Source organism: Bombus flavifrons, chromosome 7 (genome assembly GCF_040668555.2).
Source record: "Bombus flavifrons isolate JBK064 chromosome 7, iyBomFlav1_principal, whole genome shotgun sequence".
Lineage (NCBI taxonomy): Eukaryota > Metazoa > Arthropoda > Insecta > Hymenoptera > Apidae > Bombus > Bombus flavifrons.
Genome location: NC_138448.1, coordinates 1,688,015 through 1,704,518, shown reverse-complemented (window position 1 = coordinate 1,704,518; position 16,504 = coordinate 1,688,015). Strand labels below are relative to the sequence as shown.

The following is a 16,504-nucleotide window of genomic DNA, read 5'->3' as shown; positions in this document are numbered from 1 at the left end:
ACTATATCGATCGACGGCGGCAGATCGGGAGGGAAAACCGTCAATTTAGAATCCGCGATAATTAACCGACCACGATGCTGCGGATGAAACCAACTCGCTGTTCGACGGTGGTGACATGCAAACAAAGGAGACGCAAAGTGTCGCGCGTTCTTTTCAGGACCGCTACGCGACGCGATGCCGCGACGCCAAGCGAACGTCATGGTCGCGTTACGATGATTCGCGTGAGATGCGTGTGAATGAAAGAGAGACGGTTGTAGAGATTTGCGCGAATGATTCCAACTATAGTCGGCTACTGGGTCGTTGCCTGAGAGAACGTGTGATCGGATGACTGTGTTGTTGATCGACGTAGAAAACGTGCTCTGCCCTCTCCAGTCCGGATCAGATACATACGTATATACCAAGTAATACAGTATCGTGGCAACAAAATATACAATAACGATATATCGATAATACGTAACGTTAGTTTAAACTACACGAACGGAAAGCCAATGGCGTATTCCGCTCCAGCTGGGAACGAGAGGCGTGTCCCGTTCGCCGCCGATTCCAACCAAAACGAAAAAACGTAAGCACGTAAGCCAACAAATCATCGAATAAACAATTCAAAGTATCGTCGACAATCATCGCAATATGCTTTAAGAAACGTAATGTGTGCTCACGGGGCCCCGCTTCCTATTACCGATCCTGTCTCTGGTATCGCTGCATTTTTCACTGAGCTTTCCGCAATAAACTGCTGCGATGCCGCCCACTCGAACGCATAAAACCCCCAAAGTAACGGGTCGCTTTAACGATCGAATATCGCCTAGCATGGTCGTTTCGATCCTCTACCGACCTCCATAAATTGCTCGCGCGGATTTCAGAATCGAACGATGCGGGTTGCGCGCACCTGGATACCTTCGTTGCTTATCGCGTCCGAGGGAAAGCTGCGCTTTCCAAATGGTACACAAAACGGTATCGTAGCGAACGGTATTGGCTCGTGCCGCGTCTACGATACGATACGACCGTGTTTATTTCCGCTGCGCACCGATACCAACGTGTCGCATTCGTCCATTTGGATTTGTGGGCACAAAAACGCGAAAAACCCGCGAATCGGTTTCCAACGCGAAGAAGAATCGGAAGGTACGTTGCTTGGTACCGAGTTTAGGTGTCGAGAAAATTGAAACGGTTCGCGGAGAGGTGATCATGAAGAGATATACAACGATATACGGAACGGCCGGTGACCGCATCTGTCGCTTGCAAAGAAAGCGATAAAAAGAGATTCGGTCGCGTAGCTTGCTCGAGAGCGCTATTCGTCCGTGCATCCGTGTATCATGCTCCAATTCCTAATTACACAACGTTCGACCAGCGAATTAAGAAGAAATCCGTGATTCAGTGATCCAATCGAGTCGCGACGATTTTATCGAATTTTCAGCCCGGCAAAGCGAAGAATCGGTACGCGATCAGAAAGTTTGTCGAAAGACGGTGCAGTGATACGATCGCCGATACCAGAACGCAGGTTGCTGGTAAGGTGTCGAGCGGGGCCCACGTACTTAACTCACGGATATAGAGAGCAGAGGTTGTCGTCCGATATCGTACCGTATCGCCTACCTTCTTCTCCCATTGGAGAACGTAGGGCACTGGGTGCTCACCGGGGAACTCTACGTGACAGTTGAAGACAACGCTCTCCCCCAGGATTGCCGTAATGTGCACCGCGTCCTGGTGGCAGAGACCTGAAACACAACATTTCAAACATCTTTACTCGCCGCTCCCTCGAATCGCCGCCAACTTTCTCCACAAAGAAACTCGTCCGAGCGCCGTCGCGTACTCGTCACATTCCGCCGTGGTATTTCTGCGAAAACTTGCCAACTCCGTCGCGTCTCTACGACGGCCGATAGATGTTTCGCAAGTCTGCCGGCTGACTTTCTCGCCCCCTTAACTTTTCCGCCGAGTTACAGGTCGCGCAGTCGACCAACTTCGTGATTTACCGAGGCAACTTCCGCGTTCGTATTTTCGCGACCCTTCCTTCCTTTTAAGTCTCCTTGCTATTATGCGAGCAAAAGCGTAACCATACGTTCCAAAGAAACAATTGAACGAACGAGCAAGCGCGTTTCGGTTTCCGCTCGGCAGAACTGGATTCTCGCAACGACGACGTCACGCGAGAGTCAGCTAACTTTAAGGACACTTCGGAAATTTGCGTGAAAGAGTTCAGAGATGGTTATGAAAAATTGGTATCGAACAGTCACGACAGTGACACAGTTCCATTTGAACAAGGGATCCGACTTTACTACGAATTCTGTTTGAATCATACCGCGTACGACTGCGATCCGTTTGTCGCATCTGCAGATATGCGTGACAAAGCTCTCTGCAATATTTTTTTCGCGGTTACTAAGTAAACGAACGCTCGAGAAGTTTCGTGTAGTAGTACCGTGCGATCCACGTACGAATCATTGTAATTATTTCTCTCGTACCTCGTTAACGAAGCATCTAAAAATCCTACATCAGCCAAACGTTGGCACATTTCTACTAAAATCTGTTGATATTCCAATCGGGAAGAACAAAGACAGATGCTACCAGCACTCTTCTCCCTCTTTCTTCCTGGAACCTATAACCCTCCCGTTCTCTCTACTTTTTCCTTCGAAATACACAAATTCCTAACGCTCTAAGAAATATAAGCGACTTAGCGTACGTCTCTCGGACCGTAAAAAAAGATCGAGCTTCGAGTAAACTCCAAGCTCGAAAGAGTGCTGACCGCGATAAGCAGAAACGGCGATGCCATTAGCATCGCTAATAACGGCTTGTCAAAGTTATTGATATCGTACGAAACAAGCGAAACGTTCACCTCGTATCTGGCTCGGGACAATCCTCTTATATCAAGTCCCGTACTCATTGCGCATAATAATACGAACCGTGGAACGCCCAACAAACATTTGTGTCCCATTACTGTGATTACCAAGTTCCAGCTGGGAGTGGCCCGCTCTCCGAAGCAACTGTTTTTATTGTCGGCAATCGTTCAATTTTCCACCGTACACATACGTAGTACACCTTTTTTGCAAAAACAGTTTGAGTTGTCCCGCGGTGGAGACGCGATGCTAACGCCTTTCCGCGGCTCACGACGAAACGGAAACGAAGCTGTATCGATCGAAACGGAATAAAATCTAAATCTTTATGCGGGGAAATAGGATGGAGAAAGACAAAGAAGGTAAAACGAAGACCGTGTTAGACTAGGGTGTAGCCGCTTTTTGCCCGATCCTTTTTTCACCGGCAAGCCACCGTTCATCCGGGGAAAAAGCGGAAAAATCCGAAGAATCGCGTACGTGGCGTAGATAACAGCGCCGAGGGCGTTCGAAGCGGGAGTCCGCCCAAAAAACTAAATGAGAATTTCCGAAGAGAGGCCGCAGCAGTGTGAAAGCGATGTGAAAATTGTCTTCGTTCGCGGAACAATGGCTTACGAGCCTGTGGAACCTCTCTTGGGCGCGTGCGTCTTCGTGTCGGGGGATGAGAAATTACTACGAGGAAGAAAGGATACGCCGAGCAGGACCGGTCTGATCCTTCCTGATTCTCCAGCCGTGGTAAACCGCGTATTACTCCATCTTTTTCCGTAAACGGTTGAAGATCTGTCCACCTACAGTATCCTCTCTTTATAGAATGTTTGATCAACGATAGGAAGTAAAAGTTGGAAAAGGGAACGCGAGGAAAAACGGCGGATAAACGGAGCAAACAAAGCGCAAAAAGAGAACAGAGTCGAAGATTAGTTTCCAAAGCGGTGGATGGAGCGCCCTCGTCTTCGGCGCCGTCGAGTGCGCGACTTTGATCGCCACTCGAGCTTTCTTTCCATCCTCGTTCTGTCTATTGTCCAGATTACTGGCACGTTGGCGTTGTTCGTGGATACATCACAGACGCGTTACAGCGGTATACATACGCGTAGGTACGTATAAGACACGGGAGAACATCGTTTCTTTGACAAAGTCCCTTCGTCTTCGTGTTCTTTCTCTCGCGCGCTGTCTGTTTGTCCGTCCGCTTGTACTGTTCTACTGCTTGCCCTACAAAGGACCCCACATGCTCGGTCGTTCTACGAGCGAAAACGTCGATCGTTGATGAACCGCGAGAAAGAGAGAAATCTGAAGCGAGAATGTTCGTACGAACCTCGGCCAAATGGCATCGCCTATTTTCATGATCCTTTTTTTCTCCTACTTTCGACAGCGTTTTACGGTTTGTCAGCTTTAGGTCCATCAAATACCACGGAACCACTCCTTCCATGCACTGGATGTCACGTATACGACACACGATTGAATACGCAAAGGCACGCGTAACGAGATACGGTACTGGTTTTATCGATCTACGGCAATTCCAAGGAGAAATCGAAGATGCGAGGAAGCTTGTAAGGAGCTTCTCATCTTCATCTTCAAATTTTCAGTTAGCGACGAACCGTGAAATTAAGCAAGCACTCGATCGGCGTATCGTGTGCAAGGTGCAAATGGTTAAGCTTAAGCTCCATTCACACACGAGAACGCGACAGCCTTCGCGGCCGGGATGACACGGACGAAACAATTAACCAAGGGCTAACGAACATTCTCCCGTCTCTGCCAACTTTTGCTACGAGTATAGGTTTTAATTATTTAGCATAATTGGATGCCCCTTGGTTAAATATATATTCAGTAACTGAGTGAACGACCTCGGGTTCGAGCTCCGTGTGGTTTATCGGCCGGCAAGTCGACGCGAGATCGTCGAGCGGAGCGGAGTGGCCGAAGAGTGCTACGAAAATGAGTTCGACTCGGTGCTATGTCGCAAACACCAGACAAGTTTTTTCACTCGGCTCGATCGATCGACCAGTTCGCGTAGCTTCGCTACGTGTCGTTTGCCGTGTGGAACGGGCTTTAGCAAAGGGCAACGTACCCTCGAAGAAGGGACAACGTCATTTACAACTCGTTTCATCGCTTGCCATCTGGGCTGCTTTGAAGACAGCTACGAGGAAGAAACCGTAATCGTTGGCCGTCGACATGCGCGGATGCCTCAAGTACGCGTAATTTATGGCAACTATGTGCCGTTCCTCGAACTCCATCAGTTTCAGTAATCTGGAGAGCAACTTAATCGTACCCGAATGCGTTCGCGGATGATACTTACTCTACTTTGTTCGAAATCAACGACGATGATCCGGAAGAAATAATCGCAAGATGCTAGTCAAGGGCGGTGACTGGCACCACGAACTCCCTTTGATCGCGGGAACCTATCGGCGGAACTAAGCTCGTTTGCGTACGTAGGGAGTCTTCTTAAACGGCGAGGATGGCCTTTTCAAGCAAATTACATGCCCCAGTGAGCCCATTCGTCCGGCGGAATCAATTTAAAAACTGGCTGGGAGCGGCGGAGAAGTTGAAGGGGCACTTTGCGAGCGGCTAAGTTGCGAGACGAAGGTCGAAAGGTCCGGCGGAAAATAATTGGGAAATAAATAAATGACGGACATTAACTCGGAAAGTTGCTAGGCGAAACGAAAACGATGGCCGTCTCCGAAGCCGTGCAAGTGGCGATCACAATGGCCGTCTTTGTTCGTCCTCCACGACTTACCCAACTTTCTGTATTAAACAACTTTTTCGCTAATTTTCCTCACGATTCCCTTTTCCCTGTCTCTCCCTGATGCCGTTCTTTCTTTTCATCTTGTTCATTCGCCGCCAATATTCGCGGTAGTTTTCCTTCTCGTACGAACGAGAATCTTGCTAAACCTCGGTTCTGTAGCGACGTAGAGATATCCGCCCTCTCCGGAGAAAAAACGCTTTTTCGATTCATCGAGAAGAGACAGTAATAAAGAGAGCTTTAATCGCATCGATTCACGATGTTTTTCAGTTCCGTATACGCGTCATTAGCAGGATACATCGTGCTCGCGTTGAACAAGCTTTCCAGAAGGAGAGACGGAGTTTTAATGAAATTGTTTTCGCCGATGAAACTAACGAGCGTGGAAAGCAAATTAAAAAAAGGGAAAACATCCTTTGGAACGAGCAGGCATTGACGTCACTTTATTCATCTCGTTGTGGTAAATCAGTTAAATACGCCGCGGCTTTTCATGCTTTCACGTAACAGTCGTAAATAAACGCGGTTACGCGAAAGATAGGCTTTCGCTCAATCGTTTTCTCTCGTTCCGCCCGTTTCTTGGAATGCTCTTTCCAATCGTTAAGCAACATCGTCGTGAATTTTTGTCACATTTGTCCGATCGATCTGCGAACCGTTCGTTCGCGTTAACAAAGGGATTTTTCGTAAAATATTTAGTTGCCGCGAATGATTATTCCATCAGCAAGGAAAAACGATTCCTCTCTCCTCGTGACGTTCGAGAACATTTATTTCATCCGCGAAGACAGCTTCTTTGAAATTGCAATGGTCGCGATGTACGTCGCTCGCGGTGACAAACAACCCTGGATTTGACGGGAAAATATAGAACGACGACATGACGGTTCGGAGAAACGTCGAAGACAATTGCACCGGTAGAAAGAATAAAAAGAGAGCAAGAGATCGGCTCTTCGGCAAAAACAGCCGAATATAACGTTCGTGTCTACGAACAATCCGAGAAATCAATCGGTTCGGCGTTCGACAGAATCTCTAGACTCGATAGCGAAACGCATGAGCGAACAACCGAATGCACGCGTAATTGTACGCTATGGCGCAGATATGTATTACCAATTACGAGAGGTATCTCGACGGAAACTCTCTGCTCGATCTCAATCGACGTCATTACGGGTCTGGCCCATGCGCATCCAACCACGCCACGCTGAATTCAAGATCGATCGGTCGATCGTACTTGAGAGACGATGGAAAGCTATTACCGTGACCCTGTAGGCTTGTTCTGATTACCGAGCTTCGCTAATTAATGTACAACTCGAGAAACCGGTAAACGGTAATGAAACAAACGCGTACTCGACAGTTCGAGCGGCAACCACGAACGATTGTTCCGTCTCCGATCCCCTCGCGCGACGATTTATCCGACAATTGCGATTTTCTCTCCATAAAAAAAAAAAAAAAGGAAAAGAGGAAAGAAATGAAATCTTCACGAAACGTACCTGGCGTGACGAAAAGCACGATACCGAGGAGCAGGGTCCTCGTTGCCACATCCGCGATCCATCGGATATCCCTGCGACACCATCGAAACCGATGCCTTTTCCCATTGACTCCTTCCTCCTTTTCAGCTGTGTTGATAGGTCTTGCGACGGAGAGCCGTAGCTTTCCGATTACGCCCGATCCGCCGTTCGAGCACCTCGAACCTTTCTCTTGTTCATTCCCCTCGTTCGTCTGTCGTCTGCACGGCCGGGAACCCGTACACGTGGGTTGACCGGAAGCGAGAGCCGCTTGCAAGTCAACTCTACCGGAAAAACGAATTTATCCCGCGTTAGAACGATTTCGCTGCTCGCTATATGTTCTCGAGATCGATTCGAGCGAACTCGACCGCTCCAGAACGGAATTAGAAATTCTTCCGGTCGAATGTTCTTTTACCAATGATCTGATACTTCGCCCTGCCTGGTCATCGCTTTTACGCGTTAGGAGTATCGCGGAAAAATAAATAGAAAATTAGGCTGGCAAAGAAAATTGGCAGGCTTTACCTTTCTTCCTGGTCACGGGTGCTCCCCTCGGATGCTTGGGAGCCATCGTGTCTTAAGGAACGAGGTCTTTGGGGACAAGCGCTTCCTGAAAACCGGGACTCGAGCCTTCGCCGGAGGTCCGTGGCTTGTAGCCCTCCTCCGCCCCCCATACCCCCGCTCCCATAGTATCTGTAAATTATAAACGAACGTGTAAGCAAGGTTAGGTAGCGTGAGGTTCGACAGGAGAGCTACTGTAAATAATTAAGGAAATAGGCCAATGCATCGAGCGCAATGAGAAATTATTCAGCTTTACGCGCCTTTTTCCGGAATCTACTCGCGTTACGACCTCTCCGAGTATCTCGGCGTTACTTCTGTTGCTGTGCTCTACGCTCCGTACAAACGCGTGATTTCACCGATGCGCAAGTTAATAGGTCGCTGAAAGCGCTGTTTTATCGAGTCGAGTATCTACAATGCTTGTGCGGCGTGCCTAAAATTTCCCGCAACCCTATCCTCTCGAGACATCGTAGCGATAGGAGATCGAATCGGATTGCACGCACAAGCACCGATAATTAATGATAGCAAGAAGTAAAACGATATCACGGCGTTTGCGTTTCAATTAAATTCAACGATAAATTATGCCGACGATCTAATCGCGTATTCGAATATAATTATACGTTTGCCACATCTGGTAATCAATGCGGCCAATAAATAGCAAAGGGCGTTTCTCTTGTTATCGAATCGCGATATTTTCAATTTGCACCGAACGAGCTACTTAATTCCGGAAAGCGTAACACGAACCGCGATAACCGCATGTCTCGGTCAGCTTTTTTTTTTTACCTCATTTATCGAACGATGTAGTCACGAAAACGGCATAATGCCGTGAAATAATGCCTTAATCGATTCGCCAGTCGTTTGATCCACGATTCCTATCGCGCAACTCGATTATTCTGCCGAGAACCAACTCGAGCCAGCCGATAAGGGTTCGATTACTCGACTCAACCGCGAAGTGATTTCTTTCTTCACGTCGATTCTTTCGTTCGTTCGCGTTTGCTCGTGATCGTGATGATCGGCCTCCACGCTGTTTAACCTCCACGAGGAAACGAGGCGTGCTGCGCCTCAAAGTCAAAGCAAATTCGTTGCCGCGTACCAAACCAGAGATATCGGACGTTCGACGAGGTTTTCGATGCAATCCGACCGTTCGTATCACGATTTTCACGATCATTTGTTTCCTATCGCGAACAGAGAAACGGGACTAATTCTAAAAGCTATGTAATCCAACTATTCCACGGCTACGACCGATCGTTGTTCGACCGATATTTGAAAAGAATCGATGAAGCGAGGCACTTACCCCTGCCGTTCCGCCACCACTACCGCTGCCCGGATTGACCGCTCCCGGCGCCAATTTTCACCAACCTCGCCACTTCTTCAGCCGCCGCGACAGCCACCTTAGCCTCCACAGCGTGCCGCTATCATCACCTGTAAATCACCGGCTCGTTAACGTTCGGCCAAAGTACGCGCGTCACGTATTCGAAAAGGGTGTCTGTCGCTCATGTTCGTTCCCTCGGCTTACGCATACGTCGTTACTATCGTGTACGAACATATTCTTTCGAAGGCTAGTTGGAATTCCGAGCAGACGGTGCATGAATCGAATCGATTAGCGAAATACGTGCTTGTATGCGAAGACCGATCTGATCGATTCATGCTCGCTTCCTGGGAGAGAATCGATCCGGGGCTTTGAACAGAAACTTTGGACAGAGGGATAATAATTATGTCGCTTTGAGCAGCCGCGTGGATTGCGATGATCAAACGACCAGCATCGTGTTTCAGTAAACGACAAATATTTTCCTAAGAGGTCGATCATTTGATTGTAATCGCGTTCGGTGCTTAATTACGATTTCTTGGCCTGAACAATCTTAGGAATCACGATCTACGCGTGATTAAGCGTGATCGGATACGATTCGGAAGAGAAATTAGAACGTGTTCGGATTAATAATCGGATTCTCGGGATATCGCCGTATTCGTATGGCTGTTCCGTGATCTCACCGCGAAACGGTCTTGTTGCTCGAGATTCCGGAGCTACCGGGTCGCAATAAAAACCGATTCTCGGATTCGGAGAGATCAGCCTTTTGTACGCGCGTCATTCGCGTGCGTTCGTAAAAGAGAGTACGGCTCGCCAACGTTTACGATTATTGGCCTTTAACGCCGATATTATTGCGCATAGAGTCTTGCGTTTTACTGCCGCAAGGTGAACTACATTTGACGTACGACGATCTGTTCACGACGCTTTCGTGGCGATCGGCAATGAAGCGCACCATAACGTGAATTCAGTATGTTACGCGAAAGGGCCGACTGGTTGGAAAACCGTCAGCACCTTCGACCAGGATTACACGCTGCTAATGGAAGACGCACGGGGAGTAAAGGGACGCGTAGGGTGAAACCAGGCAGGGGGAAGAGAGTAGAAGAAGAGAAGGAGGAGGGTTAGTCGAACAATGGTACATGTCGTCCGTGCAATTCCCTCCTACCGAACGACCCACGACACCACCTGTCATAACTCGTCTTCGTGTTCCACGGTTATTAGCGCTGAGCCAGTGGGATTGACCAATATCTGCTACCCCTGTAATCCCTTGTTCCTTTCCATTCCCGACCTATCGCCGACGCACGCACCCGGATGAACCGAATGGGAAGAATGGTAACCACGACCAAATGAAATCTCCCGGATTTATCGAACATGCTATTTTTGCCGCGATTTTTTCCGGATTTCCGCGATATCCTTCATGGCTGGACGTCTTTAACCTTCCCTTGTATAACAAAGACTTTGCCACGATGGATAGAAAATCTTTCCTTTCTTCGAATTAAGTTTCTAGCGATCTACACGATGCACGAATCGTACGATTCACTCCCTTCGCGTCGAGTATTTTTGCGTGACACTCGACTACGCCCGATCTACCTATTCGTCGTCTAGTTGGCTCTTGTTGCTGATTCTACGCAACACGACGTAATTTTTCGATTTTATCCACGTTCGGTGAGGTAATTACGATGAATTACCGATGGAACCGACAGCCGACCATATCCCAAAGCGAAGACGACATGCGGCTATGGAAGGATTATTTCACCAGCAAATTTCTCGACGATGTTTTTTCCGTTTATTAGTGAGAACGGCGGCAATCAAGTGCGCGCTATTTATTGCGAACAATTGCCGACGTTCGAGTTTCCCTTGACGGCGGGATCGCTTTACGAGCTTTCCAATCAATTACGGAGGAAAGTAAGTTTATTACTTGTCCGCTTCGCCGAAATTGCCGAAAGTTCGTGGTCAATTTCACCTCTGTGATCCGACAGTCTCTGGCCCTCCGAGCTCGTACCGCGATAAACTTTATCCACTGGCCGTCTGATACACGAGAAAATTAATTAGCGTGTCGGCACAAGCGTCGAGCCCGATGCAAATCTCGAGTTGCTACAGGGAGGAGTCCACCGCAATTTCGGAGCAACCGAAGCAAGACAATTCGAATTAGGCATCACGGACGATGAATGTATCTTCTATTCCGTTCGCATTCTTGTTATTATTAACGCGAGGATTCGAGAGCGAAGTAAACCGTTTCGTCAGTTACGCGGCAAAGGGAGAAACTAATATGCAAATATTTTCAACGCACCGAAACATCGAATCGAAGTAAAAAAAAAGGTCAAATCGGTAAGCGTTCACGGGTAATTTGACAATGTGGCAACAAACGCGGTTACCCGATTCGATTGCAAGTGGCAGCTACAGCTGATTCGATCAATTGTGAAAATTCGGCTGTGCTTTTTGTATTCTCGTATCACGTAACGAGTGGCGATTGCTATTCAAAATAGAAATTGCAGGGCCACCGGTGTATAAAGTTGTCTCCGTCATATCGATCCAATTACGGTCGCTCGTTCGCGTTCGCTTGGCTTCCACATAAAATTTCCGCCGCGTCGAAATTTCCCTGGCGATACGACTCACGCCCTTTCCCCTTCTTAATCTGCCCGTCTCGATTCTATCGCGTACTCTACCAAACGAACACTATCGCTGTTTAGCTTCGCCTTCCAAAAATTGAAATATTCGCGGAGCCATCTCGTGCCAACCATTTTACTTCGGCCGAAACAATTTTTCACAAGAAGATCGAGTAAACGCATTTAGCAGCTTTCGAACGTGTAGATTCGAGACTGATTATTCGAGAGTAGACTGATTATTCGCAGTCGACGCTGTTTGAAAGGTGTAGCAACGATGAAAGATGGTTGCACGGTTCCTCGACGCTGTCGCGTTACTTTCAAAATATCACGTCCGCGTGTCACTTAACCGTGTCATTTGGCATCCGGTCTTGCCCGTGCAGCTTCCTGCGCGCATTGTCAGCGCGGATCTCGTCGCAAATGCATGTTCGCGTCAACGCTGACCCCGAAGCCCTTTCAGCGACGTACACAAGAGCACCGCGCGTCTATTCGTCACGAAATCCGTTCGCGTGTCCTTGCGGCACGATGATGAACACGTTAATTATTACCGTCAAGGTTCCCTCGCCAAACTGCAGTGGCGGCCGATGGCAATAGAATTCCAGGCTAAAAGGGAACGAACCCGAGGTCAGTCGATGACGTTTCACCAACAAAATTGAAACAGGCCTGTGAAAAGGATCGTCGAATGGCCCTCGCGAACGCTTCGCAATCGCAATGTTTGCTCTTTCTCGTCGAGAAGCCTCTGCCCGTGCTCTGTTCCCTGGCGACCGCCCGCCAATCTTTTTTTCCCTCAATCACCAGCTTTCAAAACGAAATGGAAGTTGCGAACGCTCGTCGCAAGGGCTGAACTAATCGAAAATGATCGCGGACAAGTATGGAATACTTCGCGGATAAAAATATCACGATATTGCATATGGCTTTCTTCGCTAAATCGGGAAGAACTCGGTTAGAACGAGCCAATAAAGAAGAAACTTAGAATTCGTAATCACTCTGTACCAAACGAGCATCGAACAATGAAAATAATGTCCAAGGGCTTAATTATGCAATGTCAATTAAATCTGCTGTTTCGTCCAATTGATAAAATTATATCGTCGGTCATACCGGATGAAATTCTCGTAACAATGCATTAAAACGAGCCCTTCTCCGGCGAACATTTTTAGCTCCTCGTGGCTTTTATCGGCTGAGTTCTCGACGAAATATCGTAGCCGTCAAATTTCAAGGAAAGTTAAGAGTCCACGATGATCTTCTTTATAGGCAGAATTATCCGGAAGCGATAAAATGGACTTCCGTCGTCTCGAATACGTCTTTTAACCGTCTCGAAAAAAAAGCGGAATCTGTGAAATGAAATCGATTAAAACAGTCAATGGACAAACCAGGACAGCTACGAGGTTGCACGGTTTCACAAGTTCGCCTGGCGATACCTCGGCCGTTCATTAATCGTTTTCGCCGGAACTACCTCGACGTCGTCGTTCAGGCTGGTTCTCTCTTGCCATCCCTCGTTCCACGGTTCGTTTTACAGGCCAACTTCCGTGTAGCCTACCAGAGAATCATAGGTCGTATCTTCGACGCGGTTACAATCCGTCAAAGTTACCGGCCACGAGATTTTCACCCTTGTAAGTTTGCGAGGGACGTTGCGGGGAACGAGTGCTTGCAGCGAGTATGCAACTCTTACCAGGATTGCCCGTGTCGGCGAGCACCCAACCTAACCCGGCGACTCGGCGGTGATTACATCCGGGATAAGAACCGAGATGTACGGGCGAGCAAAGATAAAGGGATAGGGGAGCATGGATGTGACTTCGTCGAGGGAAATGAAGAAAAGGGGTGAAGTGCCGAAGGAATGAAGACCACGCGAGGGAGAATGAGAAAGGAGAGAGAAAAAGGGAGGAGGCACGAGAGACGGGCGTAAAAGAGGATTCGATCATGGACAATATGTGATACGATAGAAATAGGTTTTAAAGTGGAGAGTGTTTAAGTTGCGCCCTTCTCAGGGGAAATCTCGGAATATCGACTGCGCTGCAATGTTAAACATGCTAGACCCTCGGAGACGCCTTCGTGCGACGCGAAGGACCAATTGCCGATCAAAGGTTTCAGCGATTTTCCTCTCGTTTCGCCCATGCTTTGAGTGGTAGTTGAAAGAGGACGAGAAAAAAGGTGTTTTGATTGGAAAAGAGGAAAAAATACATCCACTTTACGCAAACCAAAGTCCAAACTGTCTTTGAAGAGACTCGACAGAACTCGAGAAGTCGAACGAAATTAGGAATTCATGTAGGTACTCCGAACGGATGTTGATAAATTTGTTCTCGTTTGTTTCTACAGAACAAAGGATCGATTCGGCGAGAACCGGTAATTTGTCGGAAACTACTCGAGGATTAATCCACGTTGACAGTTTGACTTACCGAATCAACAAAACAGTGAATTCTATGCAAATTCTACTCTCTTAGTGGAAAGAGACATCGACGGTAGCGGCGAGTGAAATCGGTATTAATTCCATCGTAGTCGATGGACGAGTTTATTTAGTCCTCGCCTTCGTAGTCTGCGGCGGAATTTCCGAGGAATCCGTCAGGGCGTTCGTTCAACGACGAAACGAATAAACTCTTCCTCGAAGCGCTATTGTCACCGCGAGCTGACCTACATACATCCACATTCTTTCACGTTCGTTCCGTCCAGAATCTTCGCGTATCGTTTATTTTCGAAACGAGCAAAACTAGGGAAAACTACGATGTTACAATAATCGCCTTGAATCATAAACTCAAAGTTATCCTTGCATTGCAATCACTGTAATGACGTTAAACGTATAACGTCAAATACGTATTCTCCGATTATCACTCGTACGCGGCCTAAAGCCTAAGATTTCACGTCCCGACACGCTAGAGGTCAATTTCTCTTTAGTTATGTCGATCGTTCGTCGAATCAAAGAAGGAAAGTGGCAGATTTAGCGGTCCTTTGAAATTATGTGCGCTGATTTGTGACGAAAGTAGCACGATACACGCGATCACGTCGCTTGGGGCTTGTTGGCTCTACGATTCCTAACCGATAGCATCGCGAAACGAGGTACTTCAGACGAATAAACCTACCACCGACCAAACCCGCACCCTATCGGAAAAACGACTCGTTTCGAGCTCGCGTGATTTCTTGCCGCACCAGACGACTCCGCGACAGTGCGCGTCGTGAAATTTCAACTAGCAAAACCAGAGGGAAGATCCGACGAATAATTCTTGGATGCTTTCGACCCCAGTGGATCGTGCAGAAGATCGTAACCGATTCTCGCCGTTCGCACAATTACATGATAAACGGTAAAATATTATTCGGACTAGCGACAATTCGTAGTGGTGCAAATTCTAAATGAAAATTTACTTTTCCAACAACGAAGTTACGGTAGATAATGGAATGCAGCACAGCAGACCGTCTACGTTTCCGTAATGGCGATTGATGTTAATAGAAAAAAAGCGGGCAGTGACGATTTTCACGTGGCCCGACGAGGATAGGAATAAAATCACGAGAACGCAAGTACTAGCGTTTTTTCTTCCGACACCGAGCGGAACGACGAGTTTAATTACAGTAGAGCGAAGTGTTTGCGCTTCGCACAGTCGTTATTCTCAGCACAGCTCGCGGCTGGTCGCGATACATTTATGGAAAGGTTCCGACGATATTTGCGGTACACCATAGCGGCGTAAAGCTCAAAGCATTTAGCGTGCTAGCGGCGATTCGTAGCACTGCGCAACAACCGCGAGCCCCGCAAAACGCGTCGCCAGCACCAGCTGCGACAGCATCGTCACCTAGTCGACCGCAAAACTGCCAGCGGAATACCAAAATGCGACTGGCGAGTACGCTCACCAGGCATCCGTGAAATGATACCCGGCACGAGCTCGAACACGCCGAAATAACTGAAACTTTTGCGGCGGTGCCGGCGTGGCGATGGATTCCAAGGATTCTACCGCGTTTAGGGTTCGGCTACCTTCTTCGAGCGCCGATACGAAAGCTCGCGCGCGCCTCGTATACCGCCCTTCCGCGATTTCCTGCCTGGTATTCCCTGCGATTCCTTCCTCGGCCTGCAGTTCCTCTGGTTCGTTCAATTCGTCGGTTTCCGGCCGATCGGAACGACGCGTCGAATGTTTGCCGGCTAAGCGAGAGAGAAAATCCTCTTCACAGAGATATCTTTGCGAGCTTCGCGGTTTTGGCTCCGGGTTTGCTGTATATTCGATTCTCGATGTAATAACGTTAAAGCTCTCGGTACATGCACTCACTCAACATACGAAAGGAGTTCGACCGCCTCTTCTACCGTTATGAAAGATCGTAAAGCTTTCCATATGGTGAAACGGGAGAAACAAACAAGAAGCACGGCGCATTTCCTCCCGCTCTTTTAATTCCTTCTTCCGGGGGCGGAGTAACAGCCGGCCGTTCACCCGGGAAAGAAAAATTTCAATTACCCGCACCCCCGAGTTTCTTACTTCTAGTTTCCGTGTGCCGGATGGTACCTATAGGTTTCGTCGTAAAACGGTCGCAGCCCGGCCAGCCGTCCGCCGAGAATGTAGAACAAATCCAAAGTTGTCTCATCAACTTTTCACTGGCCGCATACCGTTCCTGGAAGCTCGTTCAGTTATTCATTCGTGCGCTGGCAAAACGACTTGGCCACCAGGTCGTAAGGTCGGCGATCGATGCATCCAACATGCGCTTTGTTTTCCGCATGCTACGAGCAACCGGAACGCGTTTCTTTTGCCGATATCCAACTCGATTATCGAAATTCGCCGATCGTTTAGATGGTCCATGCGAAATTACGGTGCCGCAATGCGAATCACGTTGGCGAGCATTTATGGAAGTTGTCGTGGCCGGTGACGTAATCCAAAAAGAGTTAATTATCCTCCGCTATTAACACGCTCTAACAATACGCTTAAATCGTGGGGCAAATAAAGTACTGTACACGGGCTGCTCGTAATTTCGCGCTTAATTAACGTTCTTCCCTCTGGCACGTATCTACACCGACCTTCTTCTTGTCGATCCATCTTTCCCGAGGTGCG

The 16,504-nt window shown here is 48.2% G+C and overlaps 2 protein-coding genes across 24 annotated transcripts in view; one reads left to right on the top strand and one right to left on the bottom strand.

Annotated features, from left to right (window-relative positions):
* The window catches only part of RpL40 (ribosomal protein L40), a 145,533-nt gene that overhangs the window by 8,650 nt on the left and 120,379 nt on the right, over nucleotides 1-16,504 (top strand). The window lies entirely within an intron of this gene.
* The window catches only part of LOC138181818 (protein turtle), a 156,890-nt gene that overhangs the window by 36,585 nt on the left and 103,801 nt on the right, over nucleotides 1-16,504 (bottom strand). For 19 of the 23 annotated variants that reach the window (XR_011173610.1, XR_011173611.1, XM_069117087.1 and 16 more), the window contains 4 exons: nucleotides 8,881-9,008; nucleotides 7,554-7,721; nucleotides 7,017-7,315; nucleotides 1,573-1,706 (listed from right to left, as the gene is read on the bottom strand). Coding sequence is in view for 21 of the 23 variants with exons in the window: in XM_069117087.1 (XP_068973188.1) it covers nucleotides 1,573-1,706; nucleotides 7,017-7,315; nucleotides 7,554-7,702 (582 nt within the window). In the remaining 2 variants the exon portion in view is untranslated. Of the gene's footprint in view, nucleotides 1-1,535; nucleotides 1,707-7,016; nucleotides 7,316-7,553; nucleotides 7,722-8,880; nucleotides 9,009-16,504 lie in introns of those variants that run through there. The other 4 variants (XM_069117086.1, XM_069117091.1, XM_069117094.1 and 1 more) reach the window with 2 other exon arrangements.